Genomic DNA, 24,375 nt, shown 5'->3' on the forward strand with positions numbered 1-24,375 from the left:
CGCTAAGCGAAGTTTTTTTACACCTATTTTCTAGCTCTCTAAAATTCGACACGAACAGAAAACCACTTTCTTCCCCTGCACTTCGATTTCTTCAGCAATTTGAAAAAAACTTAATTTCACTCATTTTACTTCATGTTTCAAATATACTCCAACAAAATTAGCGAAAAAAGACGCTCCAACAATACACCTCTTCGAGTAGTTAGACAGCGCCTAATACAATCAAAATTGGATTGTTAAAAAACCAAGAGAAGGCTAATAATAATTCTGCTCAGCTATCGCAGCTATTAATAGGTCGTAGTCTTTATCATGTCGTACTTTATCATGTTTCACATTTTTTCGCAGTCTATATCATGTTTCAGAGTCGTATTCTTTATCACTTTGTGCCTAATGACACAAAGCAATTGCCAAAATTTTAAAATCAGTTTGCGATTTTTAATTATAAGAAATACAGACTTTTACAATAACGGGAATGTCTTTAAAAGCATCCATTAAAAAAACGAACAAATTTGTTCAGAGTTCAAATATGTTAATTACCGTTGGACCAATGACTCTCATCAACGAAAGCTGAGTTTAGCAAACATAAAATTTGAAAGAAACTACAGATGAAAATGTATTAAAGTGAGAAATCTTTAGAGGACCGGCGAGCGACCCGAGTTCAAAATCAAGGAGGATCGGTAATGTGCGTCATCAAATAAAGCTACAATCCGTGTTATATTTCCATCTGAAATGTTATAATCCATCATGAACAGTTGTTTATTCGAAATCAAAGAAGCTTTAACTCGTGAGAGCTCAAAATTACACTATTCATTTTGAAACAAAAGAACGAAGGAAACTAATAAAAAGCAAAACCTGAACATTTTCCTATAAATTCTTCAGAACCCTACTCCAAAAGGGTTCTACGCAAAACGTAAAAATTAACCGACTAACGTCCGATGAATTTCCCTCAAAGGACTGTCGAGGCGAAGATATCATATCATTAGATATGATACCCAATAATCAAAAACTACCACTTCCCCTAACTGTTCAAGGAAACAACTGAACAACACGCATTTCTGATGTTATTCAGAATTTTATGTTCTACGAACCCTATTGGTTTGGGTCTGTGGATCCGTATCATCCCACTCCTCCGCCGGAAACTCCTCGAAGTCATCATCTTCATTTAGAAGGGACAACTCTACTTTACCTTCCAGCCTCTGCTTAGAGTCAGCACCCGCAGCTCCAGCTTCGCCATCAGCATTGGCATCCTTCGACTCTTGAGCATTAGAGGATGCGGCATTGTCTGGAAGCTGGGTCATACTTTCTATCTGGAAATTATTAGTTGCAGAACAAAAGACTGACTAATTTTTCTATTTGAAGCTAGCAGACGTACTTTGAAGCCATATCTTGTCATGACCTATTCGCTCATCTATCGAGTTCTGACATGATTGCTTAGGAAGAACAAATTAATGGTCTAATCCAATAACTTGTGATTTTGGAACGTTCACACAAAAATTGCGCTTTTGTGCTTTCTGTTCATTCGGAGATTATATTCCGGTTATACGGGTGTCAGTTTAGCCTTAATGTCTTTATTGCGTACAAAAATATCTTGAAACATCTATAACCAAACCTACATACTCAAAAACGCTGCTTGTGAAAAACAAATGTCATGAATTTCGATTATACGTTTTTATTTAAAAAAATAAGGTGAAAAAGATAAGTTAATTTCCACATCAAAAACAAATCTAAAAGGCAAAACAACGCATTGATATATTATCAACATTACCAAACGAAATGAAGCTTTAAAAATTACTTATTTTTGCTTCTGGGTTTCATTTCTTCTTCAGCTGGTCTCAAGTAAATCTTGGGCTTTTTATTCAAATCATTACCCTCGTGTCCTTTGGACCAATCATACCCAATCGCATAAGCTAGTATCTTCCCGTCATGACTGAAGGAGCACGATGTCAGCGGAAGTGGGAATTGCTCTGACGTTTTAATCTTGGTCCTAGCATCTTTATCCCAGAAGGAGAACCTCCCATCGCTACCAACTGTTACGAGTGTGTTGTGCGTCGGATGAAATGAAATATCGTTTACCTGAAATGCGTGATTACATTAAACTAACAACCCATTAATGCTTTCGAGAAAGCACAGACAATAATTTAAACTCCGGAAAGCAACAATAGAAAGCATAATTTTGAAAGTACTCTCGATTGACGTTGTGTACCTCGTATTCTAACCTCGCCATCTATAACGCGATTAGATTATCCATACGATAAGAATTACATCTCGTTATAATGCTCGTTTTAAATTGAGCGATGAAATCACCTTCGGGGCATTTTTTCAGTATACTTACACTAGTTACTGCATATAAAGAATCTGTAGTTGGTTATCAAAAAAGTCAAAAACTATCACGCACAAAATAAAACAACCCAGCCGGCAACTTGTCGGAATAGCTGCGAAAAAGACACGTCCCTTATAATAGAGATAAACAGATACAGATATATTTTAAAAACGACGCCCCTCAAAGATCTATTCAAAAAACATTCAGCGATAAATTCATTTCGCAAAAGCCTTTTTATTAGGATACGTTTAGTACACAAATGAGTTTCTTCGATCTATATTAACTTAAGTTAAACTTATGTTCTAAAAGTGCAAAAGTCATTTTATTGAGTGAGGTAAGTCACGTATGCTCACAATCTGATCACGCAAATGACCTCTAACTTTTAATAGAGAGGGTGATAAATGACGTCACGCGGGCTAACGCCGTTATTCAGAGAAGTCATTCAGAAAAATTGACTTTTTGAGCCTTGCAGTGTGAACCAATGTAAAACGAAAAAAAAAGCGTCTGACGACGAAAGAAAAACATAGCAGGACAAGTCCCAAATTACGATCGAAAGAATGGAAATAACCAATAACCTGGCAATTAACATTTCAACACTTAATTCAAACTAAGATAGACAACAACGCTCATCACCCTATATGCAAAAAAACCTCAAAAAATTCTTTTTAAAAGCAATTAGAAAGCTTTTTCCAGATTTAGTGTTTTAGGAATCTTTGACTCGACGCAGCCTTAGAACGAGTACCCAATACAACGACATTGTGGGAATAAACGAGAGAAACCAAAAAAAACACAAAAACTGGAGAAACTGGCAAAACATAATCACTTTGTTGTTGGCATAAAGGAAAGAACCTCAAAACTACATGCCAACATCTTTAACAAAAGCATAAAAAATTGAAAAGTCAAGACTTTTAGCAATTCCAAATGAGAACTGCTATTTTTGAGACCGAAAAAATCATTTTATATAAATTAGGCATCCTTAGCAACAGATCAGACTTGTCATAAATCAAACTAAGACAAAGAGTGGACAAAAACTCGCAAATTCGACAACAATTAGAGTCAAAGTCAAAGAAAGCATTAACTTTGACCAAAGAAAAAGAAATCAATCGGGATAAAACATGTTAGCAACATATGAGACCTGTCTTGAATTAGGTAAGTTAACACACCTAAAAATACAGCAAATGCTAGCAACAAACAAATTAAAAACTCAAATTTTTGACACTAACTAGTGTCTTAGTCAAGAAAACCACGATCAATGGACTTGAACCAAAAATTCGGTTCATTTATGCCGCATTAGAACCAATGATACTTCTCATTAAAGATAGATAGTGAGCGAGTAAGCGAAAAAAAGAAGACAGGGCAATAACTGAACATTCATAATAATTAAGACTACGAATTGTGGTGAAGTGAAAACAAGCATTAACTGTCCTTCGACAAATTCAAGCCATTGTAAAAAGGCTCAATTAGAACACAGCGGTACCATATTAAAAGCACTCAAGAAAAAAACTGGAAACAGAAGTCATTGACGCACGTTAAATCGTTTTCAAAAACAAAATTTGTCCAAATACCAATTTCTCACTCAACTTTATAGGTAGTTTCAATAAAAACTCAGGCCTCAAACCTACTCGCTTTTTGCTCCCATTACTACTCCTGAGTGATTAAAATCTCATTTCTACATTGACTGCCCACTGACGTGAAAAGCCGAAAAAACTGTGCATATCTTAAACAAAATCCTCTCTCTACACACGATATGAACAGACAACTGCTCCTCTCTCGGCTCTTGAATTCTTTCAAAACTTTGACCTCAACACTCATTTTTCACATGCTGCAATGATTTTTACATCCTGTTTGACTGCAGAATATTACCATTTGACATACAATTTTAAAAATGGTTTCATAAAGAGAAAACCGAAAAGAAAAAGGAAACGACAAAAGGAAACGACGAAAGACAAATAAAATTCTCTTCTCTTCAAAATACCAGAACTCAACTATCTAAACATTATTTCAGTAAAATTTTCAATTACATATCCTGGTATACCATTCCCCTGCACAACACTGGTCACAAATATTAAACGCCTATTTCAAAATGCAAGCAAAAAAATCTGCTAGTTAAATGTGTAAATTAGCATTTCAGGTCACTTCATGGTAGCAAATCATACAGAACAACTCTTAACTAGGAAATGACCAAGAAGAATAACAGGGAGAATCAAAAGGTTATAATAGACAACAAGAGGAAGAAATAGACAATCGGCAGAAAATAACTTAACATAAAACCAATGAAGTTGAAAGACGACTGAATCTGCTAGACAACTACACAACTCCCCAAAATTATAGAAAAAATTAGAAAAGAGAAAAAACTGCTGGAAAGCTCAAAACGTGGCAAAATGGTGGAAATAGCTGAAAAATAGACTTTGAAGTGTAATATTTTTCATTTAGCGCGTCAAAAAAATTCCAAGCACAATATTTCTAGTTTAGAAAATTGAGAGAAACCACTTTGACTAAAAAAAAATTTGCGGGAGTTAAAAATAAAAAGCTGCTTAGAAAAAGCTGGACGTGATTTAAAAAAAATTCGCTAGCTTAGCGAAATTTTTTTCACAACAAAGCTGCTCGCTGTCTCTCTCAAAAAACGACATGAACAGAAAACCACTCTCTTTTCTCTGCTCCATTCGTTCAGCCCTTTGACTTAAACACTTAGTTTTCACATGCGTTATTGACTTTTAAACCGTTTTAAATAGACTCCAAAAATTATCGATAAGAAGACGCTCCACCAATACTCCTCTTTGAGTCGTAACAAAAGACAGCGCACCAATACATTCCAGTTACTTTGAATTTAAAAAGACGAATATCGCAATATAGCTACGCTCAGCTTACAGTTTCACAGCTATAAAAAGAAATAATAATTTATTTTGTCCCGTTTAACAAGACCCTAAAAATGATTTAAACCTCGCTTGAGAACTACTAATTCCCCAAGAGTATTGTGCATATTAACGCTTAAAGTTACCGTGACCCTGACATCAGAGTCCTACCTTGTTTCAATGCTTCCGAGGTTGGATTCTAACGCTTGATAATTTTCAGAACAAGCCCTTATGTTTTGGAATGAGTCGAAAGATTCTGAAGAAGCTATAATCAACATTCCGGATTCCTATTTTTGTGCATTGAACTCACAGCAAAAATATCCTGTACGTTGTTGACCGCATTTGATCTGTGGCATTTGAAGGTAAAATTGTCTTTGGGATCCTTCCCTTCCGCATACTGAATTGCCACTCGGCCTTCGATACTTCCGAGTGCAAAGCCAGTGGGACCTCCATTAGCATCCTTGAATATGGACACGCACCTATGAAGCATTTCATGGTTGACATCACAAAACTTTGTAAACGTTCCAAAGTCAAATATTCTAAGTCACAGCGCTGCTTACTGATATTGCACAACTGAAATCGAATTAACGATACAACTTTACCAAATCACTTTCTTGTGCCCGGATAACAGCCTGCTCATATAGAAAAGAATTGCTCTTACACATCAGCGTATTTCTGCTTTCAAGTTGAAAGTCAGAAAATAATCTAATGCAGAATTTCTAACGAATGCGTTTATTATAACCATTACCTATGTTGATATTTCAATGGGGAGTCAAACTTCTTGAACTCTTTGGGTCCTCCGTCGAGAGAGTAGACCACAATTCCCCTGTCAGCTGTTGTGAATACCGCCATTGGAAACATAATGTCAGAGCAGTAGAGTCTCTCTGATAACTGGATAGTAAACATTGGATTTGGGCTCTTTGTATCCCAAAATTTCACCGTCTTGTCCCATGAGCCAGTCACTGTTAAAAAAGATGATTCAATTAATTTAACCTTCTTGCCTCGTAAATTCCAGCCCCATAATTTTCTATTTTCTGAAGAACTAATTTAACACACTAACCGAGACATGAATACTGTTGGGACTGTATCCAGTGAACTGACTTAACAGGTGCGTCGTGTGCAGCCACCTGGACCATCTGGTTAGATGCCAGGTCCCACATTTTGGCTTGCTTCTCACAGTCACCCGTGAAAATCTTGGTACCATCTGCGTGCCAGCAACAATTCAATACTGGTGAGGACAGAACCTGAAAAATTATCCAACTTTTTGAAGTTATTTGAAAGCTATATTATTGCTAGATTACGTCTTTCATATCTTGCCCATAATTACATCTTAAAATTGTTTACTTTCGCTCATTAAATCATTGTTCGGAATAAAAATCTTAATGAGGTATCCTCACATATAATGATAGTTTTTTTCTGACAATTTCAACAATTTTTTTCAGTCATTTACCTTTTCTATGAACCATGATACAAGATTCAGTCACGAAACTAACAATGCCAAAATCAACTTTAAAGGATCAGAAAGCTAAATCAACAGACATTTAGACAGACATGGGTAGACAGAACAAAAAAGCGGAACAACGCAACTATGAAATTCGAGCAAATTGTCAACAAACTGCTCTTGTCTAATCATTGTTAAATCTCTCGTTTGAGGGGCAGATTCAAAAAACTTGTCACCTGCTCAGCTTTTGGGTTAGCAGTACCAGCCATCTGATTGATCTCCCAACATCTCACTTTATTATCCCAAGAAGATGAAGTCAGGAAAGTAGAGGACACAGAGGAGGGTGAAAACCTCAGAGCGGTCAAAGTGTCATCCGGAGGCTGATTCACAACAAAGTCCTTCATAGGATTGTCCGCAGTTCCTCCCAAAGCATTCAATCCTGTTTGAGCCGGTTGTGCTGTGCTTGTACCTCCGAAAAGACCTCCAGTGCTAGACCCAAAAAGACTAGCCATAGCAAACTGAAATTGCCAGAGGACACCTTTACCTAATGATTACTCGTTCAGACTTTCAATGACACTAGATTCAATCACTCCAATCAAACTACAACCTGATAAACAACGATCATAATAATCAATTACATAATAATTTAAACAAAAAACTAACGGATAAATGTTCTCTCCCCTGAATAAAATTTTAGCCAGTGCAAGCACACCTAAGCGTGCGTTTGCACTCAAATGCATTGGTACAAACCGGCAGGAGGTAGCACTAGCGGTTAAAATCAAAACCTCTAAGTATCATGGTTAAAGATGGTCAAAATTTACCCGGTGAAAGCAAATTCATCACTCTAAGCAATGAGAGAAAAGTTCTTTCTACAAAACTATCGCGCTTCAGGGTAAAAAAAAAACCAGAAACAAAGATTACATTAAACTTATATCTGAAAAATTGAAAAAAAATTAAATGATTAACGAAATACAACAGAGACAAAATTGAATAAAATATTAATTGGTGACTATTTCTATAACGAAAAAATCCTTTGAAAAATTTATGGCGTTTACAATTTTGCAAAACTCAAGTACTTGCATCAAACCTTCTAATATTTAGCACTATGTAAAAATTAAATTACAAACCATAAGAAGTCTGTGCTCTTGCGATCAACAGTTTTTGGATTCAGCCGTATACTGCAAACTTAAAAATAAAGCACTGAACAAAAAGTTCGCTCAAAAATACGTTTGAATTTGAATATATGAAGCAGGTTTAAGAAATTTTGATGTCTTTAAATAACAAAGAAAATCTCTGGAAATAGTGCCTTAGATTCAAGATCGGACACAATCTTGGGAGAAATTTCCCGCTGTCATAACAGTCAAAACTAAAAATAAAACCCAAATTTACGTTCAAATAATAGCGTATTGGTAAAAATGCAAACAAAAATGCGAAATAATTATTTGTTCACCCATTAATTCTTGCCATCTCAATTCATAAAGTTTGAAATCAACCAACGAAATAGAGAAATTTCATTGCCACGAGAATTGCCAGTTAGGAATATTTGAAAATATTAGAATTTATACAAATATAAACTTTGGTATTTAAATCTATGATAGTTGAGGTCACAGGGACAGTTCCAAAAATGTTAAACACAAATTTCTGAAAACTTAAAAACTCAGAAAAACCGTAGTTAAATAATAGCTAACTGAAAAACTACGCATATTAAACAATCTGATTTCAAACCGCATGATCATCAAATCATCAAACATAGCCAACAGGATCAGAGCCGCAAGCTAGACCAGGCCGTAAAGACTTTTATTACAATTAGACCAGTGACAAATAGGAGGAAAAGAGCTCCTCCATCTCACAAAAAAGTGAGTCGGAAGGAAACTGAGAACAGCTACCATTCAAATAACTTAAAATAATAAAAAAAACACCTGTCAGATTGCCCTAAAATAGCACCGTAGACCTGTAGTCTCAAAACATCAAAAAACATTGAAGAAAACATCGAAGAAAACAAACTGTAATGCTTTAACTTGATTTATAATTAAGTCTTATTTTTAGAACCTGCCCTCAAATTGACCTTCAGTTAGACTGAGTTATCTGCATTGAGTTTCAATATACAAATTAAACTGACTAATGAGAGGAAAATTACTTTGAGATTGATGAAAGACATTTGTGACAGGAAATTATTATTGCACATGAATTCAACTCAGTGAAAAAGTTGCATGCAAAAATGAACAGAAGCAGACTTGAAGTGAGCGTGGCGCCATATGGTCTTAACAAAATATCAACAAGGAAACAATTAAGCCAAAAGAAAGACAATAACAGCTCGGCTCAGCTATCGCAGCTATTTATAACAAATAGTAATTAAAACAAGCAATAGTAATAATAATAGCTACCTACTAAAATAAAAAAAATAGCTTCCTACTAGAGGATTAGTTCAAAATCCACTCAATTTAGTTGAAAAATAACAAAAAATTAAAATAATTTTTCATTTCAAGATTGTCACATGATAAATTTTATATCATTGACAAAAATCTCCAGCTAAGTCGCAAAAATAAAACCCTGTCTCGCACAGTTCCCCTTTTCGAGCAACAAAAGTTAACAAAAAGAAAAAAACAAATAGAATTTTTGAGCTGCTTCAACTCAAATGGTCGCAAAAAGGGTCAATTATATTTCTTCCGACCCACTTTAGTGGGTCGGAACAATTATAATGGGTTTTTCTTACTATGCACTCAAATGGGTTCTTTTTTGTTCAGACAATTTTGGCCGATCGATATAATCATTGTAGAGAGTTGTGAGTGGTATCACTAAAAAGCCCGTCCAGCGTAGAATATGGAATTAAAAAGATTTTTTTTACAATTTTCGCATTTCATAGGGAGTTATCGACGTTTAAATTTTTGTGAATATTAGACGTATTTCAGCTGTTTTTATTCACATATCGGTATTTTTGCCCTAATTTTCGTTATTTTGCTAAAATTTGTTCAAATTGTTAACTGTAGTGTACTTGATGTTATCTCTAAAGATAGAGGAGGGTTGCTGAATTAGTTGATTTGAGTTTTTTGGCTAGAAATTATGCAACATTTTTCAAATTTCGACTTTTTTCGGGACCAAATTCGGGACCAAAATTGCTTTTTTAGCCGACTTGCTTTAAATTTGCTGGAAGTAGATACCTTCAATTTGCGGCCAAATTCTTTTTAAGCTGACCAACGAGCTAGTTGTACACCCACTGGCTTTGAGAGTCTTCTGGTATTATAATTAGACAAAAAGCACTTTTATTTTTGACAAAATGAAAAATTTTGTTAAAAAAATGATCTATTTGGAACCATTTGAACAAATGAGTACTTTTTTAGACGCTCAGCAACATCTCGGCTGATCTTGATCTCGCCATGGATCCTTAAGATAAATTTTTTAAATTTTAATGGGGCGCGACTTTATTTCAAAATATTTCCGCCAAGTTAATGTTTTTTATGTAAACTTTATTTTACTTGCAAGAATTTCAAATCAGGGCTCAATTAATCACAGATACCATTTCCAAAAAACGAGGCCCAACGAGATTATATCACGGTTTCAGAGCTAAGCTCATGGTTTTAATGGCTCTAACCAATTGTTTTCGTAGAAACTTTTTTTATGTACTTCATAAATTTTGCTTTCATTTGTTATCTTTTTTGTTACCCAACGATTTATTGTCCCCAGTCAAAGATCCAGCTAAATTTTAGGAGGTATAAATGAACCTAGACACTCCTGTCAGTTGTTATCTAATGTCTGTTATGACTTCGATTAAATTTGTTTTACGAAAATATCGGTGAATTTTTGAACTTTGCCACTATTTTATCTTATTTCTCTCAACTTCTGGTGCAATTTCAGTAAAAACAAGCCAGAAAAAATTTCTTCTGGGTTATAAATTAATGTCCGTAACTATTTTATGTTCAACTAGTGGTCTAATTGTTTTGATACTACGCCTTTTCATTTTTTTTAGCATAATTGCATATTTTATGAGTTTATTTTGTTTCCTTGTCAAATTATCACATTATTGACAACTCCAATTGAGGGAAATCTAATGAGAAAAATGCACAGCGTTGGAAAAAGGCGTATCTGATTATGTTTATTGTTTTGTAATATAGTTTATGCTTTTTGGGAAGAGACACAGTTATCTTGCAAAATTTTATGTATTTTTAAGTCTTTGCCTATGTTTGTCTTTCTTTTTGTTGTTATACGTCATAAACCAAATGATGATAGGTCTCAGTTGCTTCCCCAGGACGTATAACTCCACCTTTTTGGGAAGAGACACAGTTATCTTGCAAAATTTTATGTATTTTTTAAGTCTTTACCTATGTTTGTCTTTCTTTTTGTTGTTATACGTCATAAACCAAATGATGATAGGTCTCAGTTGCTTCCCCAGGACGTATAACTCCACCTAGCGAAAGATTTCAGTTTATAGCTGTTGGTTTTAATGACTTAAAACTTAAAAAATTTCATTGTACACTTTTTGCTCACATTTTTATCACCATTTAACTCAATCTCACTAATTAGAAGTCTCAATTACTTTTGTTCATTCAAACATTTTTATTGCGATTTGTTATACGTTGTGACTGATTGCTCCGACCATTAATTTCATAAAAAAGTTTTCGATATTTCTATATTTTTCAATTTATGGGTGTCTTCTTGTTCTCATGTCTACTTAGTCCTTTTATGAGGAAGACTATTCGATGTTAAAATGAGGAGAAAGTGACAATTTGCAGTTCTTGCAGTTAACACCTTATAATTAAATTGCCTTGAACAGCGTAATCTCGTAAATATGTTGGACGTTTTGGCTTCTTTATATATTTTTTTATTTTGCGAGGTCGTGAAATCGTCTCATTATTAATAGGCCCAATTGGCTTGCTGATGTATTGCAAACTAATCCATTGCTGTTTGTTGAAGTTTTAAGTCTGTTTTCAAAAATCTGATTGGTTTTCTGAGATTCACTTTTTTAAAATAACTCTTCGGTCGATTTGTTGCTCAATCTCTGTTAACACAGGTCACAACCCGTTCTTAGTGAACTCTAGTTTAATCTCTATAAGGATTTTAGCTTCAAACATTTGTTTCTCGGCTTTGTTACTACTGTTACCACGAGATTTCATAAAATATTTGTGATTTTTTATATTTGTACATTTTATAGGATTTTTTCTTTTAATTTATAACAGTAATCGTAGGTCCCATTGGCTTTGAAAATTTGCGCAATTGAACATTGGATAATGACATGTATCGATTGCTTCCTATGGAGATTAAAATGAACATTTTAGGATTTTAGTGAAATTAATTGTTTTCAAAATAGAAACTTATTTTTGAACTTCGCACCTCTTTGCTCTTTTTGTCGACCTGTTAATCAGTCGCAATGAGGACAGGTCCCATATTGTAATGTCTCCAAATAATGTCTTGTTTGATAATTATTATTGTCCTTTCTAGTAGTCCTATTATCAACAACTTTCATGGACCCTCTAGTGTGGCATTTGTATTCCATTGGTTGTTTATGGAACGATATGTATGTTTTTGAAAGTTTTGTATCTTTTCATCATTTGGTACCCAATTAAGTCAAGAATGTGGATAAGCGGGGTCGGAACCTTATGTGCGTACGCACACTTCCGAGCCTCCTTGTTTCCCATTACATTACACTTAGCCAAATAGCCATAGACTAACAAGACTAAGTAAGAATGCAAATTTATAATAATTTACGAATAAACATCAAAATTAGGCTATTAAAGGACCAGGTAATTTTCAAAAAATTTACATAGCCTCAAAACAAATAGAAATATTCTTACGCCCAAAATCTCAGACCTCAATTGAACCAATATTTTAATCAAGCACGAAAAAAACTGTTAAGAATATTGAAAGATAATTTTCAAAAATAACATCAATTGCTTAAAACTGCAAAGTAACTGATATCTTTTTTGGCCAGCAAAGGAAAATATCTTAAAAATGCATAATAACAAAACATTTACAGGAAAAAAACCGTAGCCCATAACTACCAAATAACGAAACTGAACACATACGAAGGTCAACACTAAAAAAAATTGAAAAGGAATTTTCAAAGATAAGAACATTAAAAGTAACAAAAAATTAAGATATTAAAAGACAACTGCAAAAATTAAGAGATTAAAAAACTGCAAAAAACATAAGAAACAAAAAAAATTGAGAGATTAAAAAACAACTACAAAAATCAGCATAATTTATTGCTAAATTCGCACTCTAAAATTCTGGATGAATACTAAAAATCGATTTCAAAAGCGAAAAAAGCAGCGCAACATTCGGGGGCTTATATTATATCCAATGATATACTATAAGCCCCGAATACAACCCAAAGAAAAATTGACGCAATAACCAGAATCGAGTCACACCTTCAAAAAAAGTTTTCAAAATGATAGAATTAACAATGATAACAAATGTGGCTATAATGCTGTTAAACAAAGCAAAGTAGATATTTAATTGTTTAATATGTAACCGAGAATCATGATTCTCCGAGATCAATATCATGATCGCTTGAAATTCAACAAACACCCTAGATAGCTAGTCTAAGATTTTTCGACAATTAGGAGACAAATGAAACAAGGTCAATAAAGCTAAATCTCAGAAAACTCGTAAAACATCCAAAAAATTATTTTTAGTAACATTTGATATTAACTTCTCATTGTATTTCTGAGACAACAAAACATAACAATTTTAACTCTATATTTAAAATAGACAACTTTTAAAAGGAAAAGATACAAATTTCTATACAATAAAGCATCTATGTAAGCTACCTGAAAAATTTGTTGGCCCTTAGAGACCAATCAGAGATCAAAACTCTAAAAACTCATGAAAACTTTAAGAGTAACCACAACTTTACTTGAGTTTCTTCATAACAGAAGAAGACTATAAAATCGAAAAACTCACACCAATTTCTGATACCCAGGTCTGCATTACTAAATTAAAAACCAAGAAAAAAATAAATAACAAGAAGACTCGTGCAAGTCTGCGTAGCACAAAATATTCCAAAATACCTCTCGAGGTTGCAAAAAAAAACTTTTTAATTCGGTCAGACAGCGTTGGGAGTATCCAAAAGCCACTTGTATGCATTGGAGAAAATTACTTGTTCTGTTTGAACCAATGAAAATGCAGTCTTTTTTCGGCAGACAAATAATGAAAATTATTCAACAAATTCTAGAAAGATAAATGTAGTGCAATTTAAAACACACGGGCACAGAAAAACCATAAAAAAACACATGCACACACACACACACAAACAACTCATTTCGCAAAAAACATCAACAAACAAAATCAAAGCCAAACACCAAAAAACTTTAAATTTTGATTTAGGATATTGGTCAAAACTCAAGTTCGTCACTGTAAGGTCTTCTTTGTTTTTTCCCAACAAAATTTTTTAGGCAATTGTATCCGTAACTGTATTTATAACATTAAACTTTGTGATGTAAGTTTTTGAAGAGATTTCTTTTATTTTTCATGAGCATAATGAGACAATTAATTTTAAATCTTGCAGATGTATCATCAACGATTTTAGTGATTTTTTGAATTTTGATTTAATTTTTTAAAATTTTGATTTTTCATGAGCATAACGGGAAAAATATTTTTTAAAAAAAAATCTTGCAGATGTATCATCAACGAGACCTTAAAAAACACAGTTTTGATTTTAAATTTTTTAAAGCAACTTATAGCAATTAATAAGAAGTTTTTCTAATTTTCTCATGATTTCGGAAAATTTTTGCTCTCTGCCTCTATTTGTGGCCAAGATTTAAAGCAAACCATCTGAGAATAATTCTCTTCTCTCTTTCTCTCTTATACATACATAGCACGCGCCCTACAAATTACAAAGACACTAGCCCATACAAGAGCGCACACACAAATACAAACCCCAACAACAAAAAACTATAAAATTTTCATCTCGGCATCTGATCTTTACTCTTGGTTCCCCATTATTCATTTCTGTCTTCATTGTTTTTTCTGGAAAATCTGATGTAGACTTCTATCGGTAATTGTAAAATTGACACTAAAATCTGAAGTGAGAGAACTTTTAGAAGTTTTTCAAACATTTTGACATTTTTGATGTTCCTTGAGCATGATGGGACAATTAATTTTTCCAAAATCTCAAGTGTTATCAGCAACATTTGAACACACAGTCTTGGTATTGGACACTTAAAGCCGGAATTTGTAGCAAACAAAATTTTTTTCCCCAACTGATGATTTTTGATGTTCAATGAGCATAATTGGCCTCTTGGGTTTTTTAAAGAAGCTCGGAATATGTTAGCAGCTAAACTTGATAGACAACATTTTGAATATTTAAATCCGCAATTTTAGCAAATTTTTCTAATTTAAGGAAATTTTCTAAATTTTAATGTTTCTAACAGTTATTGAACTCTGCCTCTAGTTGTGTCTAATATCTAAGAGAACATTGAAAGCTCTCCTTAAAGGCTATTATTTAGCGTTGAGAGTGGCTTCGAAGAATTAGGAAACTTTAATAGATTTCATGTGAACTGAAAAAGAAGAAAATTTTAGTGTGTCACAATCAATAAATCAATTTGTTTTCTATTTATAGAAACGCCCAAAGACGGGAGAAGATCACTTCGAAGAGCAACTTCAAAACAAATGAAAAATGATTTTCTCAATTTCAAAACAAATTATGAACATGAGTTTTAAATTTTACAAACTAGCAATCCGTAAACTGTCTGATTCTCAAATTAATCTCTTTCTCAATGTACTAGAGGAGATTAGTTCGAGCTATCTGCTCTGATGTCATAAAGAATACAAATAAAATTGATGAGAAAGGATTTCCTTCTATCAAAAAAGAATGTGGTTGATTTGATGTTAATGTCATCAGATCGAATTTTTTACGTCGCCAAAGCTTTGAAAAAATTTAAATGGCTATTTTTAATGAAATGATAAATATTTTTTGAAAAAGAGCTCAAGAGAAATTAGAAAAAATGCATTTTTCTGCTCTAAGTTTTACATTTTCAAAGTAGTAATAAGAAGTTTTTCTAATCTTCTCATGATTTCGAGGTTTTTGCTCTCTGCCTCTATTTGTCGCCAAGATTTAAAGGAAACCATCTGAGAATAATTCTCTCCTCTCTCTTTCTCTCTTATACATACAAAGCACGCGCCTTGCAAAATTACAAAGACACTATAGCCCATACAAGAGCGCACACACAAATACAAACCCCAACAACAAAAAAACTATAAAATTTTCATCTCGGCATCTGATCTTTACTCTTGGTTCCCCATTGTTCATTTCTGTCTTCATTGTTTTTTCAGGAAAATCTGATGTAGACTTCTATCGGTAATTGTAAAATTTACACTAAAATCTGAAGTGAGAGAAATTTTAGAAGTTTTTCAAAATATTTTGACATTTTTGATGTTCCATGAGCATGATGGGACCATTATTTTTCCAAAATCTCAAGTGTTATCAGCAACATTTGAACACACAGTCTTGGTATTGGACAATTAAAGCCGGAATTTGTAGCAAACAAAATTTTTTTTCCCAACTGGTGATTTTTGATGTTCAATGAGCATAATTGGCCTCTTGGGTTTTTTTTTAAAGAAGCTCGGAATATGTTAGCAGCTAAACTTGATAGACAACATTTTGAATATTTAAATCCGCAATTTTAGCAAATTTTTCTAATTTAAGGAAATTTTCTAAATTTTAATGTTTCTAACAGTTATTGCGCTCTGCCCCTAGTTGTGTCTAATATCTAAAGGAACGTTGAAAGCTCTCCTTAAAGGCTGTTATTTAGCGTTGAGAGTGGCGTCGAAGAATTAGGAAACTTTAACATATTTTATGTGAACTGAAAAAGAAGAAAATTTTAGTGTGTCACAATCACAAAATCAATTTGTTCTCTATTTATAGAAACGCCCAAAGACGGGAAAAATCACTTCGAAGAGCAATTTCAAAACAAATGAAAAATGATTTTCTCAATTTCAAAACAAATTATGAACATGTGTTTTAAATTTTACAAACTAGTAATCCGTAAACTCTCTGATTCCCAAATTAATCTCTTTCTCAATGTACTAGAGGAGATTAGTTCGAACTATCTGATCTGATGCCATAAAGAACATAAATAAAATTGATAAGAAAAGATTTCCTTCTTTCAATAAAGAATGTGGTTGATTTGATGTCAATGTCATCAAATCGAATTTTTTACGTCGCCAAAGCTTTGAAAAAAATTAAATGGCTATTTTTAATGAAATGATAAATATTTTTGTAAAAGAGCTCAAGAGAATTTAGAAAAAATGCATTTTTCTGCTCTAAGTTTCACATTTTCAAAGTTGATTTTCTAATTTTAGAGCTCTAAAATGCCTAATTACATTAATTTTCTAAAAATCTTTTTGATGCACAGGAAAAATGGTTCATACAATAGTTTTTACAAGCAGAAAACAGACGTATAGAAAATGTTTGTCAAACAAAATTTATGAAACCAAAATCAAAATAATTCATTTCATGCAGTTTCAATTGTTAACTTTTAGGCTTGAAACTGTAAAAAAAAGGCAGAAAAATTTCTATTTAACTTCACTTTATTTACTACACAAGCTTCCATTTGTTTCTATCTTGAATTTCAACGCGAAGCTGTCACCCCACCCCCCCCCCCCCCCGAGCGATTTCTTTCCTTCTTATTTTTTCCTTTGAATTCCTATTTTCAAATTTCTGATAATTTTTATAAAAATCAAAACTAGATCGCGAGGTCTACGAAATGCTGTATTTCTTTTTTTTCGAAGATGCGTAAACAAAAAGTGAAAATTTGACTGAAGAAAAAAGGCCAGCCTCGCATATATATTCCACCGTTCTTAAAAAAAATGTAACAATTATTCAAATGACAAAGAACCATGTAACTATGGCTGACTCACATTTGAACAAGAGAAAGTCATTTAGTTTAAAATCAAAAGAATTAGACTAAAAACGAACATTTTTACGCTCTAAAAGTTTGAAAACTGACCTCTTCAGCCAATTCACGCTCTGCAATTGTTGGACTACAACGAAAAGACTCAGAAAAGCTGAAAGCAAAATTTTATTATAAACTTTCTGAAAAGAGGCATCAAGGTAACGTAGCCGATAGATTTCCGGTATAGCTTTGGAAAAGACCTCCTTACTGCAAAATATAAATATCAAAAAGAAACAGAAGAATTAGGTGGAGATGCTGATGAATTGAAAAATTCGAATTTCCACCTTCAAATCGACCATCCTGCTTCTTTATTATCAGTCTAAGAGACCAAAGCACTACCGGACGAACTACTCTGCTCATATATTTCGATAAAAATAACTGCTCAAAATAAACATAACGTAACCGACTAACGTCAGACGCTTTGCTCTTAAGGAAGCGAGGGCTAGCCTCTCAAAATCATTCTTGACATGAATTAGCCTACTCAAGCGTCACTGAAACATACACATAGAGCTACGAAGGCTCTGGGAGAGCTGCTCAGTGACTGAATGCCATAGTTCTGTACCAGTTTATCCCGTTTCGCCAAGTCAATCAAGAGGGCGAAAGAACATCCTGAACAAAAGCGGTCAAGCAACGCAATCAGAAAGACGCGCTACAAAACTAGCTTAATTCAGCGTTGAACATACTTAAACATACCCGGCAACTTGCCGGCAAATAGCCGCCATCGAAACTCAAAACCCCGATTGGGATTGAAAGTACAAAAAAATGAAAAATGATTTTCGTTAAAAAAATGTTGATGTAAAAAAAATTTGATAAAAAAGTGCGATTTTGATGTTCTTTTACAGTTAGACATAATCCTGTTTCTTAATGAGACATACTCGTGTTTCTTAAAAAAACAGATGGCAATCAAGACTTATCACAACAAAGTTCAAGTAACAGGCATCTAACATTGGGTTTTATCCCGTTCTATTCCGAATTCATTTTTATGACTCCGTTCATTTTTGATTGCTTTGCTGAGCAACTACTGTTTAAAAGCACTTTGAATAGAATGCGCGAAGAAAAAAACTAGACCAAAGAAATAAAACAGATTTCACGCAAAAAGTTCAACAAGCTGTGACTTACGGTAAAGCAAAGAAATTTTTATTCGACGAAGTAAAAGAAAAATAAAACATTCCCGGCAGATATTGCCGGAAAATAGTTGTTACTGATTCTTATAACCCCGATTGGAATTGAAAGATTGAAGTGATTGTTGTACAAAAAACATGAGGTAACATTTTTGGTTTCATTCTGTAGTTAGACATACTCCTGTTTCATATTAAGATACAGGGGCTAGCATCAATACCAAAAACATTAGAGATGGTAACTAAAATTTATAAAAACAAAGTTCAAGTAGCGGGCATCTAAAATTGGGCATTATCCAGTTTCTATTTTCGATTTAGTTTCTTGTTACTGACTCTGTTCATTTTAGATTATTCAGCTGAACAACTGCTGTTTAAAAGCACTTTGAGCAGAATGAGATGAGTGAAACTAGCCTAAAGAAATCAAAAAGATTTCACGCTAATGTTGAGCAAGCTGTCAACTTAGGTAAAGCGAAAAAAATTAGTACGACGACGTAAAAAAATAGGAGCGCTATAATAGCCGGCTGAGAAGCTGAGGCGGCTAATAAAAACCAAACAATATCAACTGTCATCATTAAATAGATCAAATTAATTCCTATTAAAACTAGTTGAACTTGCATTTCACGAGACAAAATGCTGAGATAAAGGATCAAAAAATACGCATTGAAAATTCATTAGAATTTTATGAAGTGACAAAAACCATTAGCTAGCAGTGTTATCAACGCAATCAACAATTAACAGAGTTGAATTAAGTCGTATTAGAAAACCAATACAACCCGTCTTCAAAGAAACTATGTGATAAGACAACAAAATTTAGAAAGAAAATCAGCTCAAACTTAAAAATTGATTTATAGTCTTTCAAAACAAGTAATGTTAAAGTCACAAATACCAAAAGCTATCAACTAGAATCAAATTATTTCAGTTATGCCTCATGGAAGGGGTGAGACAATCTGACAAGGTAGAGGTTTCAACGCGCTACCTCACGCACGCTAGACTGAGACCATTTTCTATCTTGCCAGCGCTTGTTTTACCACAGATTAATTATAGTTCTGAATAAGAGCAAATTAGATCGCGCAAAGAACTGAAAGTCAAGTGCGAGAAAGAACGTTCTAGAATAAAAGCCCAAAACCGGTGAAGCAAACATTCTTCGCAAAAAAGACACGTTTACTATAATTTCTTCAAACTTTGATCGAGAGCAATCAACAAAACCGGGCAAAACTCAAATAATCACTATTATTTTAGATTATTTTGCTGAATGAAAGATGAGTGAAACCTAGCCGACAGAAGTCAAAAAGAAAGTGAAAAGTCACGCAAAATGTTGCTCGAACTGTGACCTAAATAATATAGGCAACTAAAATAGGCCCGCTATAATAGCCGACTGAGAAGATGGCGGTTATTAAAAAGAGGAGGCTGGCTATTAAAAGTTTACATTCATGTCAAACCAAACAATAATGGCGGACACCCTTGTTGCGATGCAAATTTATGGCTTCCGGCTCTCAAACACACTAAAAAGATACTTAAAAGGAAAGAGATGGAATATTTCATCTTTACACAAATGTTATGAACATAAATTAATTAACATATTTCGTATTGGCAAATTAAGAGGATATAAAGTATCTAAAATAGACACACTCAATGAGCGTCTCTTTAAAACCACAATTATCAAATTAAGTGACTGAAATTTAAGGGACTGACGCTTTTCCCCAAAGCCTCGGTGATAAGCTAAAATTTATCGTGGAGCTGTTTCCAAAATTGGATCAAATATGGTTTTTGTGCACCCCAAATACCGTTACTGACCACAATTTGATATACCTGCAATGGGAGTCAAACTTTTCATTCCGACTACATTAAGAGAATAGCAAAACAGATGCATGAGCAAGCAACTCTGGTAAAAACTTCTTTTTTCTAACAACCTGACTGGTTTCTTCTAAGCTTTAAAAAAATTCTGCAATTTGGTTTCCTAATTTAAAATCCCAAATATTCAACCCTCTTTATCAAAATATTTTCACATGAATAAAACTTAGTGAACATAGCAATCATTCACTCAAAACAGTAAATCTCTCCTAATCAAGGCTGATGAGAAACAACTCCAATAATGCTATATTATAGCAACATTCATTCAATTTTAAAGGGAAGCATTCACGTTAGATTTGATCCAAAGAGCATGCATCAAAGACCATGACAGACAACGTCGACCATATCCATGGCCAAAGACATTGCCAGTCAGGGCATTGCACTTGTTGACTGGAAGCAAAATAAGTTTCAATGATTTGTTACAAGTTGCGGCGACTGTGAGTTGACCTGGACAGAGTTGACCACGACCAGTTAAGAAGAAACGGAGAAAGGTTTCACATTGTGACATCGGATGACTTGGTTGGGAGCACCACTTTTGGTTTGTACCTGTAGATCAATGCTAGCTGGAACACCCCCAGTCCAAACCCGATCGCGTTAGGTATCTGAAACAAACTAGAATAGAGAACAGCAACAATTTCATAATGATCCTCGACCTAGTGCGCGCGGATACATTCTAACAAAGTTGTACAATATACTGTATGTATTTCCGAGGAGAATACGAGCTTTTTGGTTAAAGCTCGGAAATATTTTGAATGCCATCTGAAGCAAGTACAGATCCTTTCGAAATTACCATGAACTTTTCTGCCATGAAATTTTTCATAAATCATATTAATCTAGAGAAAAAGCTGAAAAACAGTTACGGATTTCGGCTCCCGTCCAGTTTCATCTTTCATCTTTGACCTTGACAATCTTTGATGAAATTGCACAACTGCTCTCAAAGGCCTCTTTTATTGAACCAAATTAAAACAAGAGAAAAACTCGGAAGAAAAAGCTTACAAGCACGCAGATTAAGAACCTCTCGTTTGGAATTGCAAATGAACTAACAATAATATTATTGTCATCCCTCAAGTATCCATAGATAGTCCATTGGAAGGCAGTTACGGCAGCGATGAGACACCACAACAACGACATCGACTCCGTACTCTTAGTCTGCATCACTCGCTTAATAGCCGCCAGAGGAGACCCAAAATTCACCACACTCGCCGCAATACAAATCATCCCCAACACCGACAGTGCTTTGCGCAGATTGGAGGCTACGAACTTCGCATAGACCAGAGACGGGAAAATGATACAGAAGGCACCAAATACTTGATGCAACACTAGCATCTGAAAACACACAAGACATCATTTGGCCGCAAAACGTTCACTTTTCTCGAGTATATTTACTCAAAATTTTACGTTTATTTATGATAGCTGTTAACAACTTGTCAGTTAGAGATAAATTAAGAATCTTTATCTTAATTTATTTATCTTATTTTGAAACATTGAAGTTACTCCCCACCAACATTTTACCCCTTAAAACTAAGAGTTGCATCGGATGCACTACTTATGTGACATTTTGCGATAAGCTCCACTATACTATATGATACGGCATTATGAAAAAAGCAATTATTGTCAGAGCTAGAGAACTCGCAACCATTGGATGCACAAAAAAAGCCGTGAAGAGGGTTCAAAACGCTTAAACAGCTTCTAAATGACAAGATAGACTAAAGTAAAGATAAGTATGGGTTTAAAGTATACCGTCAAGTTAAATTTGACCTTGTTTTTGGTGCACCTGAAGTACACGAGTATGTACAGTCCTTCTAGAATACAGCCGGTCATGTTCACTATGATGACTGCCATGTCTAGCTTCAGCAGTCCATACTCACTCCACAACATGCAACTGAAATGATGCAGCTATGTTATTTAACATTTAATGTTTATTGCCGTGAAAGAAGAGTTAAATAAAATCTTGAATCTGTATAGAGAACACGATGAAAATTAAACTTCCATAAAACTTTTTTTAAATTTTCCACTCTCATCTTTTGAGCCCAAAAATAAGCTTGCGTGTACCTAAAAAATTTACCATTTTGAGATTGTCAAGTTTGAAGTACGCGGCAAAACATTTGAAAGCTAACACAATTGATTTAATTTTGCATTTTTTGTCTCGCCCCCTCATTATAGTCTGCTATCTTAATCACTAAGCTATAACGGGTTTGCTACTACATCGCTCACAATGGTTTGTTTTCCTTTCTCAACAAAAATTATTTTGAAATAAGATGAGTTATCACTCAAAATTAGGAAGTCAAGCGTGAATGTCACTCGAGAAGTGATTTTGAAAGAATGTTCTAATACAAAAGCGAAAAAAATAGTGCATCATATATTTTGAAAACAAACCCTGCCAGTAGGATTCCGCAAACAACCTGAACAGTTGTACAATATAATCTCTAAATTAATTAAATCTAAATCGGAAATATCAACGAAAAAGTAGTGAACAAGAAAATTTTAACTAAAAATGAATAATCAAAATTGGAAAAAAAAACATAAGTCAAAGAATCTTCTAGAACAAAAGAGCAAAAACAGTCAAGCACGTTTACGATAATTGCTTCAAATTCGTTTGAGAGCAATTAAAACCGGTAGATTACTAAAACTCCTCTTCGAGTCGTGTAAACCTATAGCATGCCAGTATTTCTCTTGAGTTGTAAAAAGAAACACGTTTTCAACAAATGCCTAAAACTTCGTTTGAGAGCGATTAAAATAATTCCAATTTCATTTCTTTTGAAAAGAGAGCCAAGTTGAGCTTCGCGTGAAATCTGGGCATCTTAATTATGATCTTGACAAATTGACAAAGTGGTTTCAAATTATTTTCATTAGAGATGATTTTACAATCAAGGTTAAAAGATGTAAAATGAAAATTGAAATCAATTTAGGCGCATTCTCCATTTAACATTTACTATTAAAATGGCAATAACTAAATTCAGCAGCCTTAAATTTTGAATGAGAGCAATTTAACTGGTAAAATTTGAGAAACAAAACGTGAAAAAGTTAATTAGGAAGTGGCCAGATGAAAAACAGTCAGACGAAAAATGAATTTTACGAATAATTGCAAACTGACCAAGAGAGCACTAAAAGAATGATTACAAACTTCAATTGAGAGCAGTTAGCGATCTAAAAATCAAGACTTTTATTTCAAGTAAAAAAAACCAGGCACTGTTTACGTGGCTTTTACAAGGCATTCAGGTACTACTTTACGAGGCAATAGCTTTCTACTAGGCACTGTTTACTTTCCTCCTTATTAAACAAGAAGCTAAACTTGTTTTAGCAACGGGCATAACTACTTTATACTTGAATAGGAGTAATTTAGGTCACGCAATAATCAAGAATTCAAGTGTGAAAACATCACTCCAGAAGTGAAATCGAAAGAATGTTCTAGAACAAAACGGTCAAAGGAAAAATTGCATAAAAAGACATGTTTGCAATAATGACATGTTTGCAATAGTGAGATAATAATTGCAATAGCTACGCTTCACCCGTGGGACTTGATAAGAAACTATCAAAACTGAACAATGCATTCGCTTTACCGGGTACGCATGATAGAATATGCTAGCATTTCAAACAGCTTTTTGTTATCGCGCGGGGCAATGACTCTTGAGGGGGGAACTATATTCTCAAATGGGTTTTTTTTGTGCAGACAATTTTGGCCGATCGATATATTCATCGTAGAGAGTTGAGACTGGTATCATTAGAAAGCTCGTCCAGCGTAGAATTTGGAATTAAAGATTTTTTTTGATTTTCGTTTTTTACAGGGAGTTATCGAACTTTAAGCTTCTGAGAAAAGTAGAGTGAATTCCGTCGTTTTTAATCAAATTTTCAGGAATTTTTGACTAAAATTTTGTAAATTTTTCTTAAAATTCTTAATTTTTTTTAA

The 24,375-nt window shown here is 33.8% G+C and overlaps 2 protein-coding genes across 4 annotated transcripts in view; both read right to left on the reverse strand.

Moving 5' to 3' along the window:
* Window positions 1-1,641: 1,641 nt before the first annotated feature.
* The window catches only part of LOC142336060 (protein Rae1-like), a 140,808-nt gene continuing 118,074 nt past the window's right edge, over window positions 1,642-24,375 (reverse strand). Inside the window, exons 2-6 of the mRNA XM_075384559.1 lie at window positions 6,847-7,129; window positions 6,230-6,413; window positions 5,918-6,131; window positions 5,480-5,648; window positions 1,642-2,070 (exon numbers count right to left, since the gene is read on the reverse strand). Of these exons, the coding sequence (XP_075240674.1) occupies window positions 1,786-2,070; window positions 5,480-5,648; window positions 5,918-6,131; window positions 6,230-6,413; window positions 6,847-7,122 (1,128 nt within the window). The 5' untranslated portion in view covers window positions 7,123-7,129 and the 3' untranslated portion in view covers window positions 1,642-1,785. The remainder of the gene's footprint in view (window positions 2,071-5,479; window positions 5,649-5,917; window positions 6,132-6,229; window positions 6,414-6,846; window positions 7,130-24,375) is intronic.
* LOC142336061 (uncharacterized) overlaps window positions 20,679-24,375 on the reverse strand; it is a 60,821-nt gene continuing 57,124 nt past the window's right edge. For all 3 annotated transcript variants that reach the window (XM_075384561.1, XM_075384560.1, XM_075384562.1), the window contains 3 exons: window positions 22,227-22,350; window positions 21,513-21,794; window positions 20,679-21,070 (listed from right to left, as the gene is read on the reverse strand). In XM_075384561.1, coding sequence (XP_075240676.1) covers window positions 20,963-21,070; window positions 21,513-21,794; window positions 22,227-22,350 — 514 coding nt within the window. In that variant the 3' untranslated portion in view covers window positions 20,679-20,962. The remainder of the gene's footprint in view (window positions 21,071-21,512; window positions 21,795-22,226; window positions 22,351-24,375) is intronic.

The sequence above is a fragment of the Convolutriloba macropyga genome, chromosome 3 (assembly GCF_964194025.1).
Source record: "Convolutriloba macropyga chromosome 3, txConMacr16.3, whole genome shotgun sequence".
In the NCBI taxonomy this organism is placed as follows: Eukaryota; Metazoa; Xenacoelomorpha; order Acoela; family Convolutidae; genus Convolutriloba; species Convolutriloba macropyga.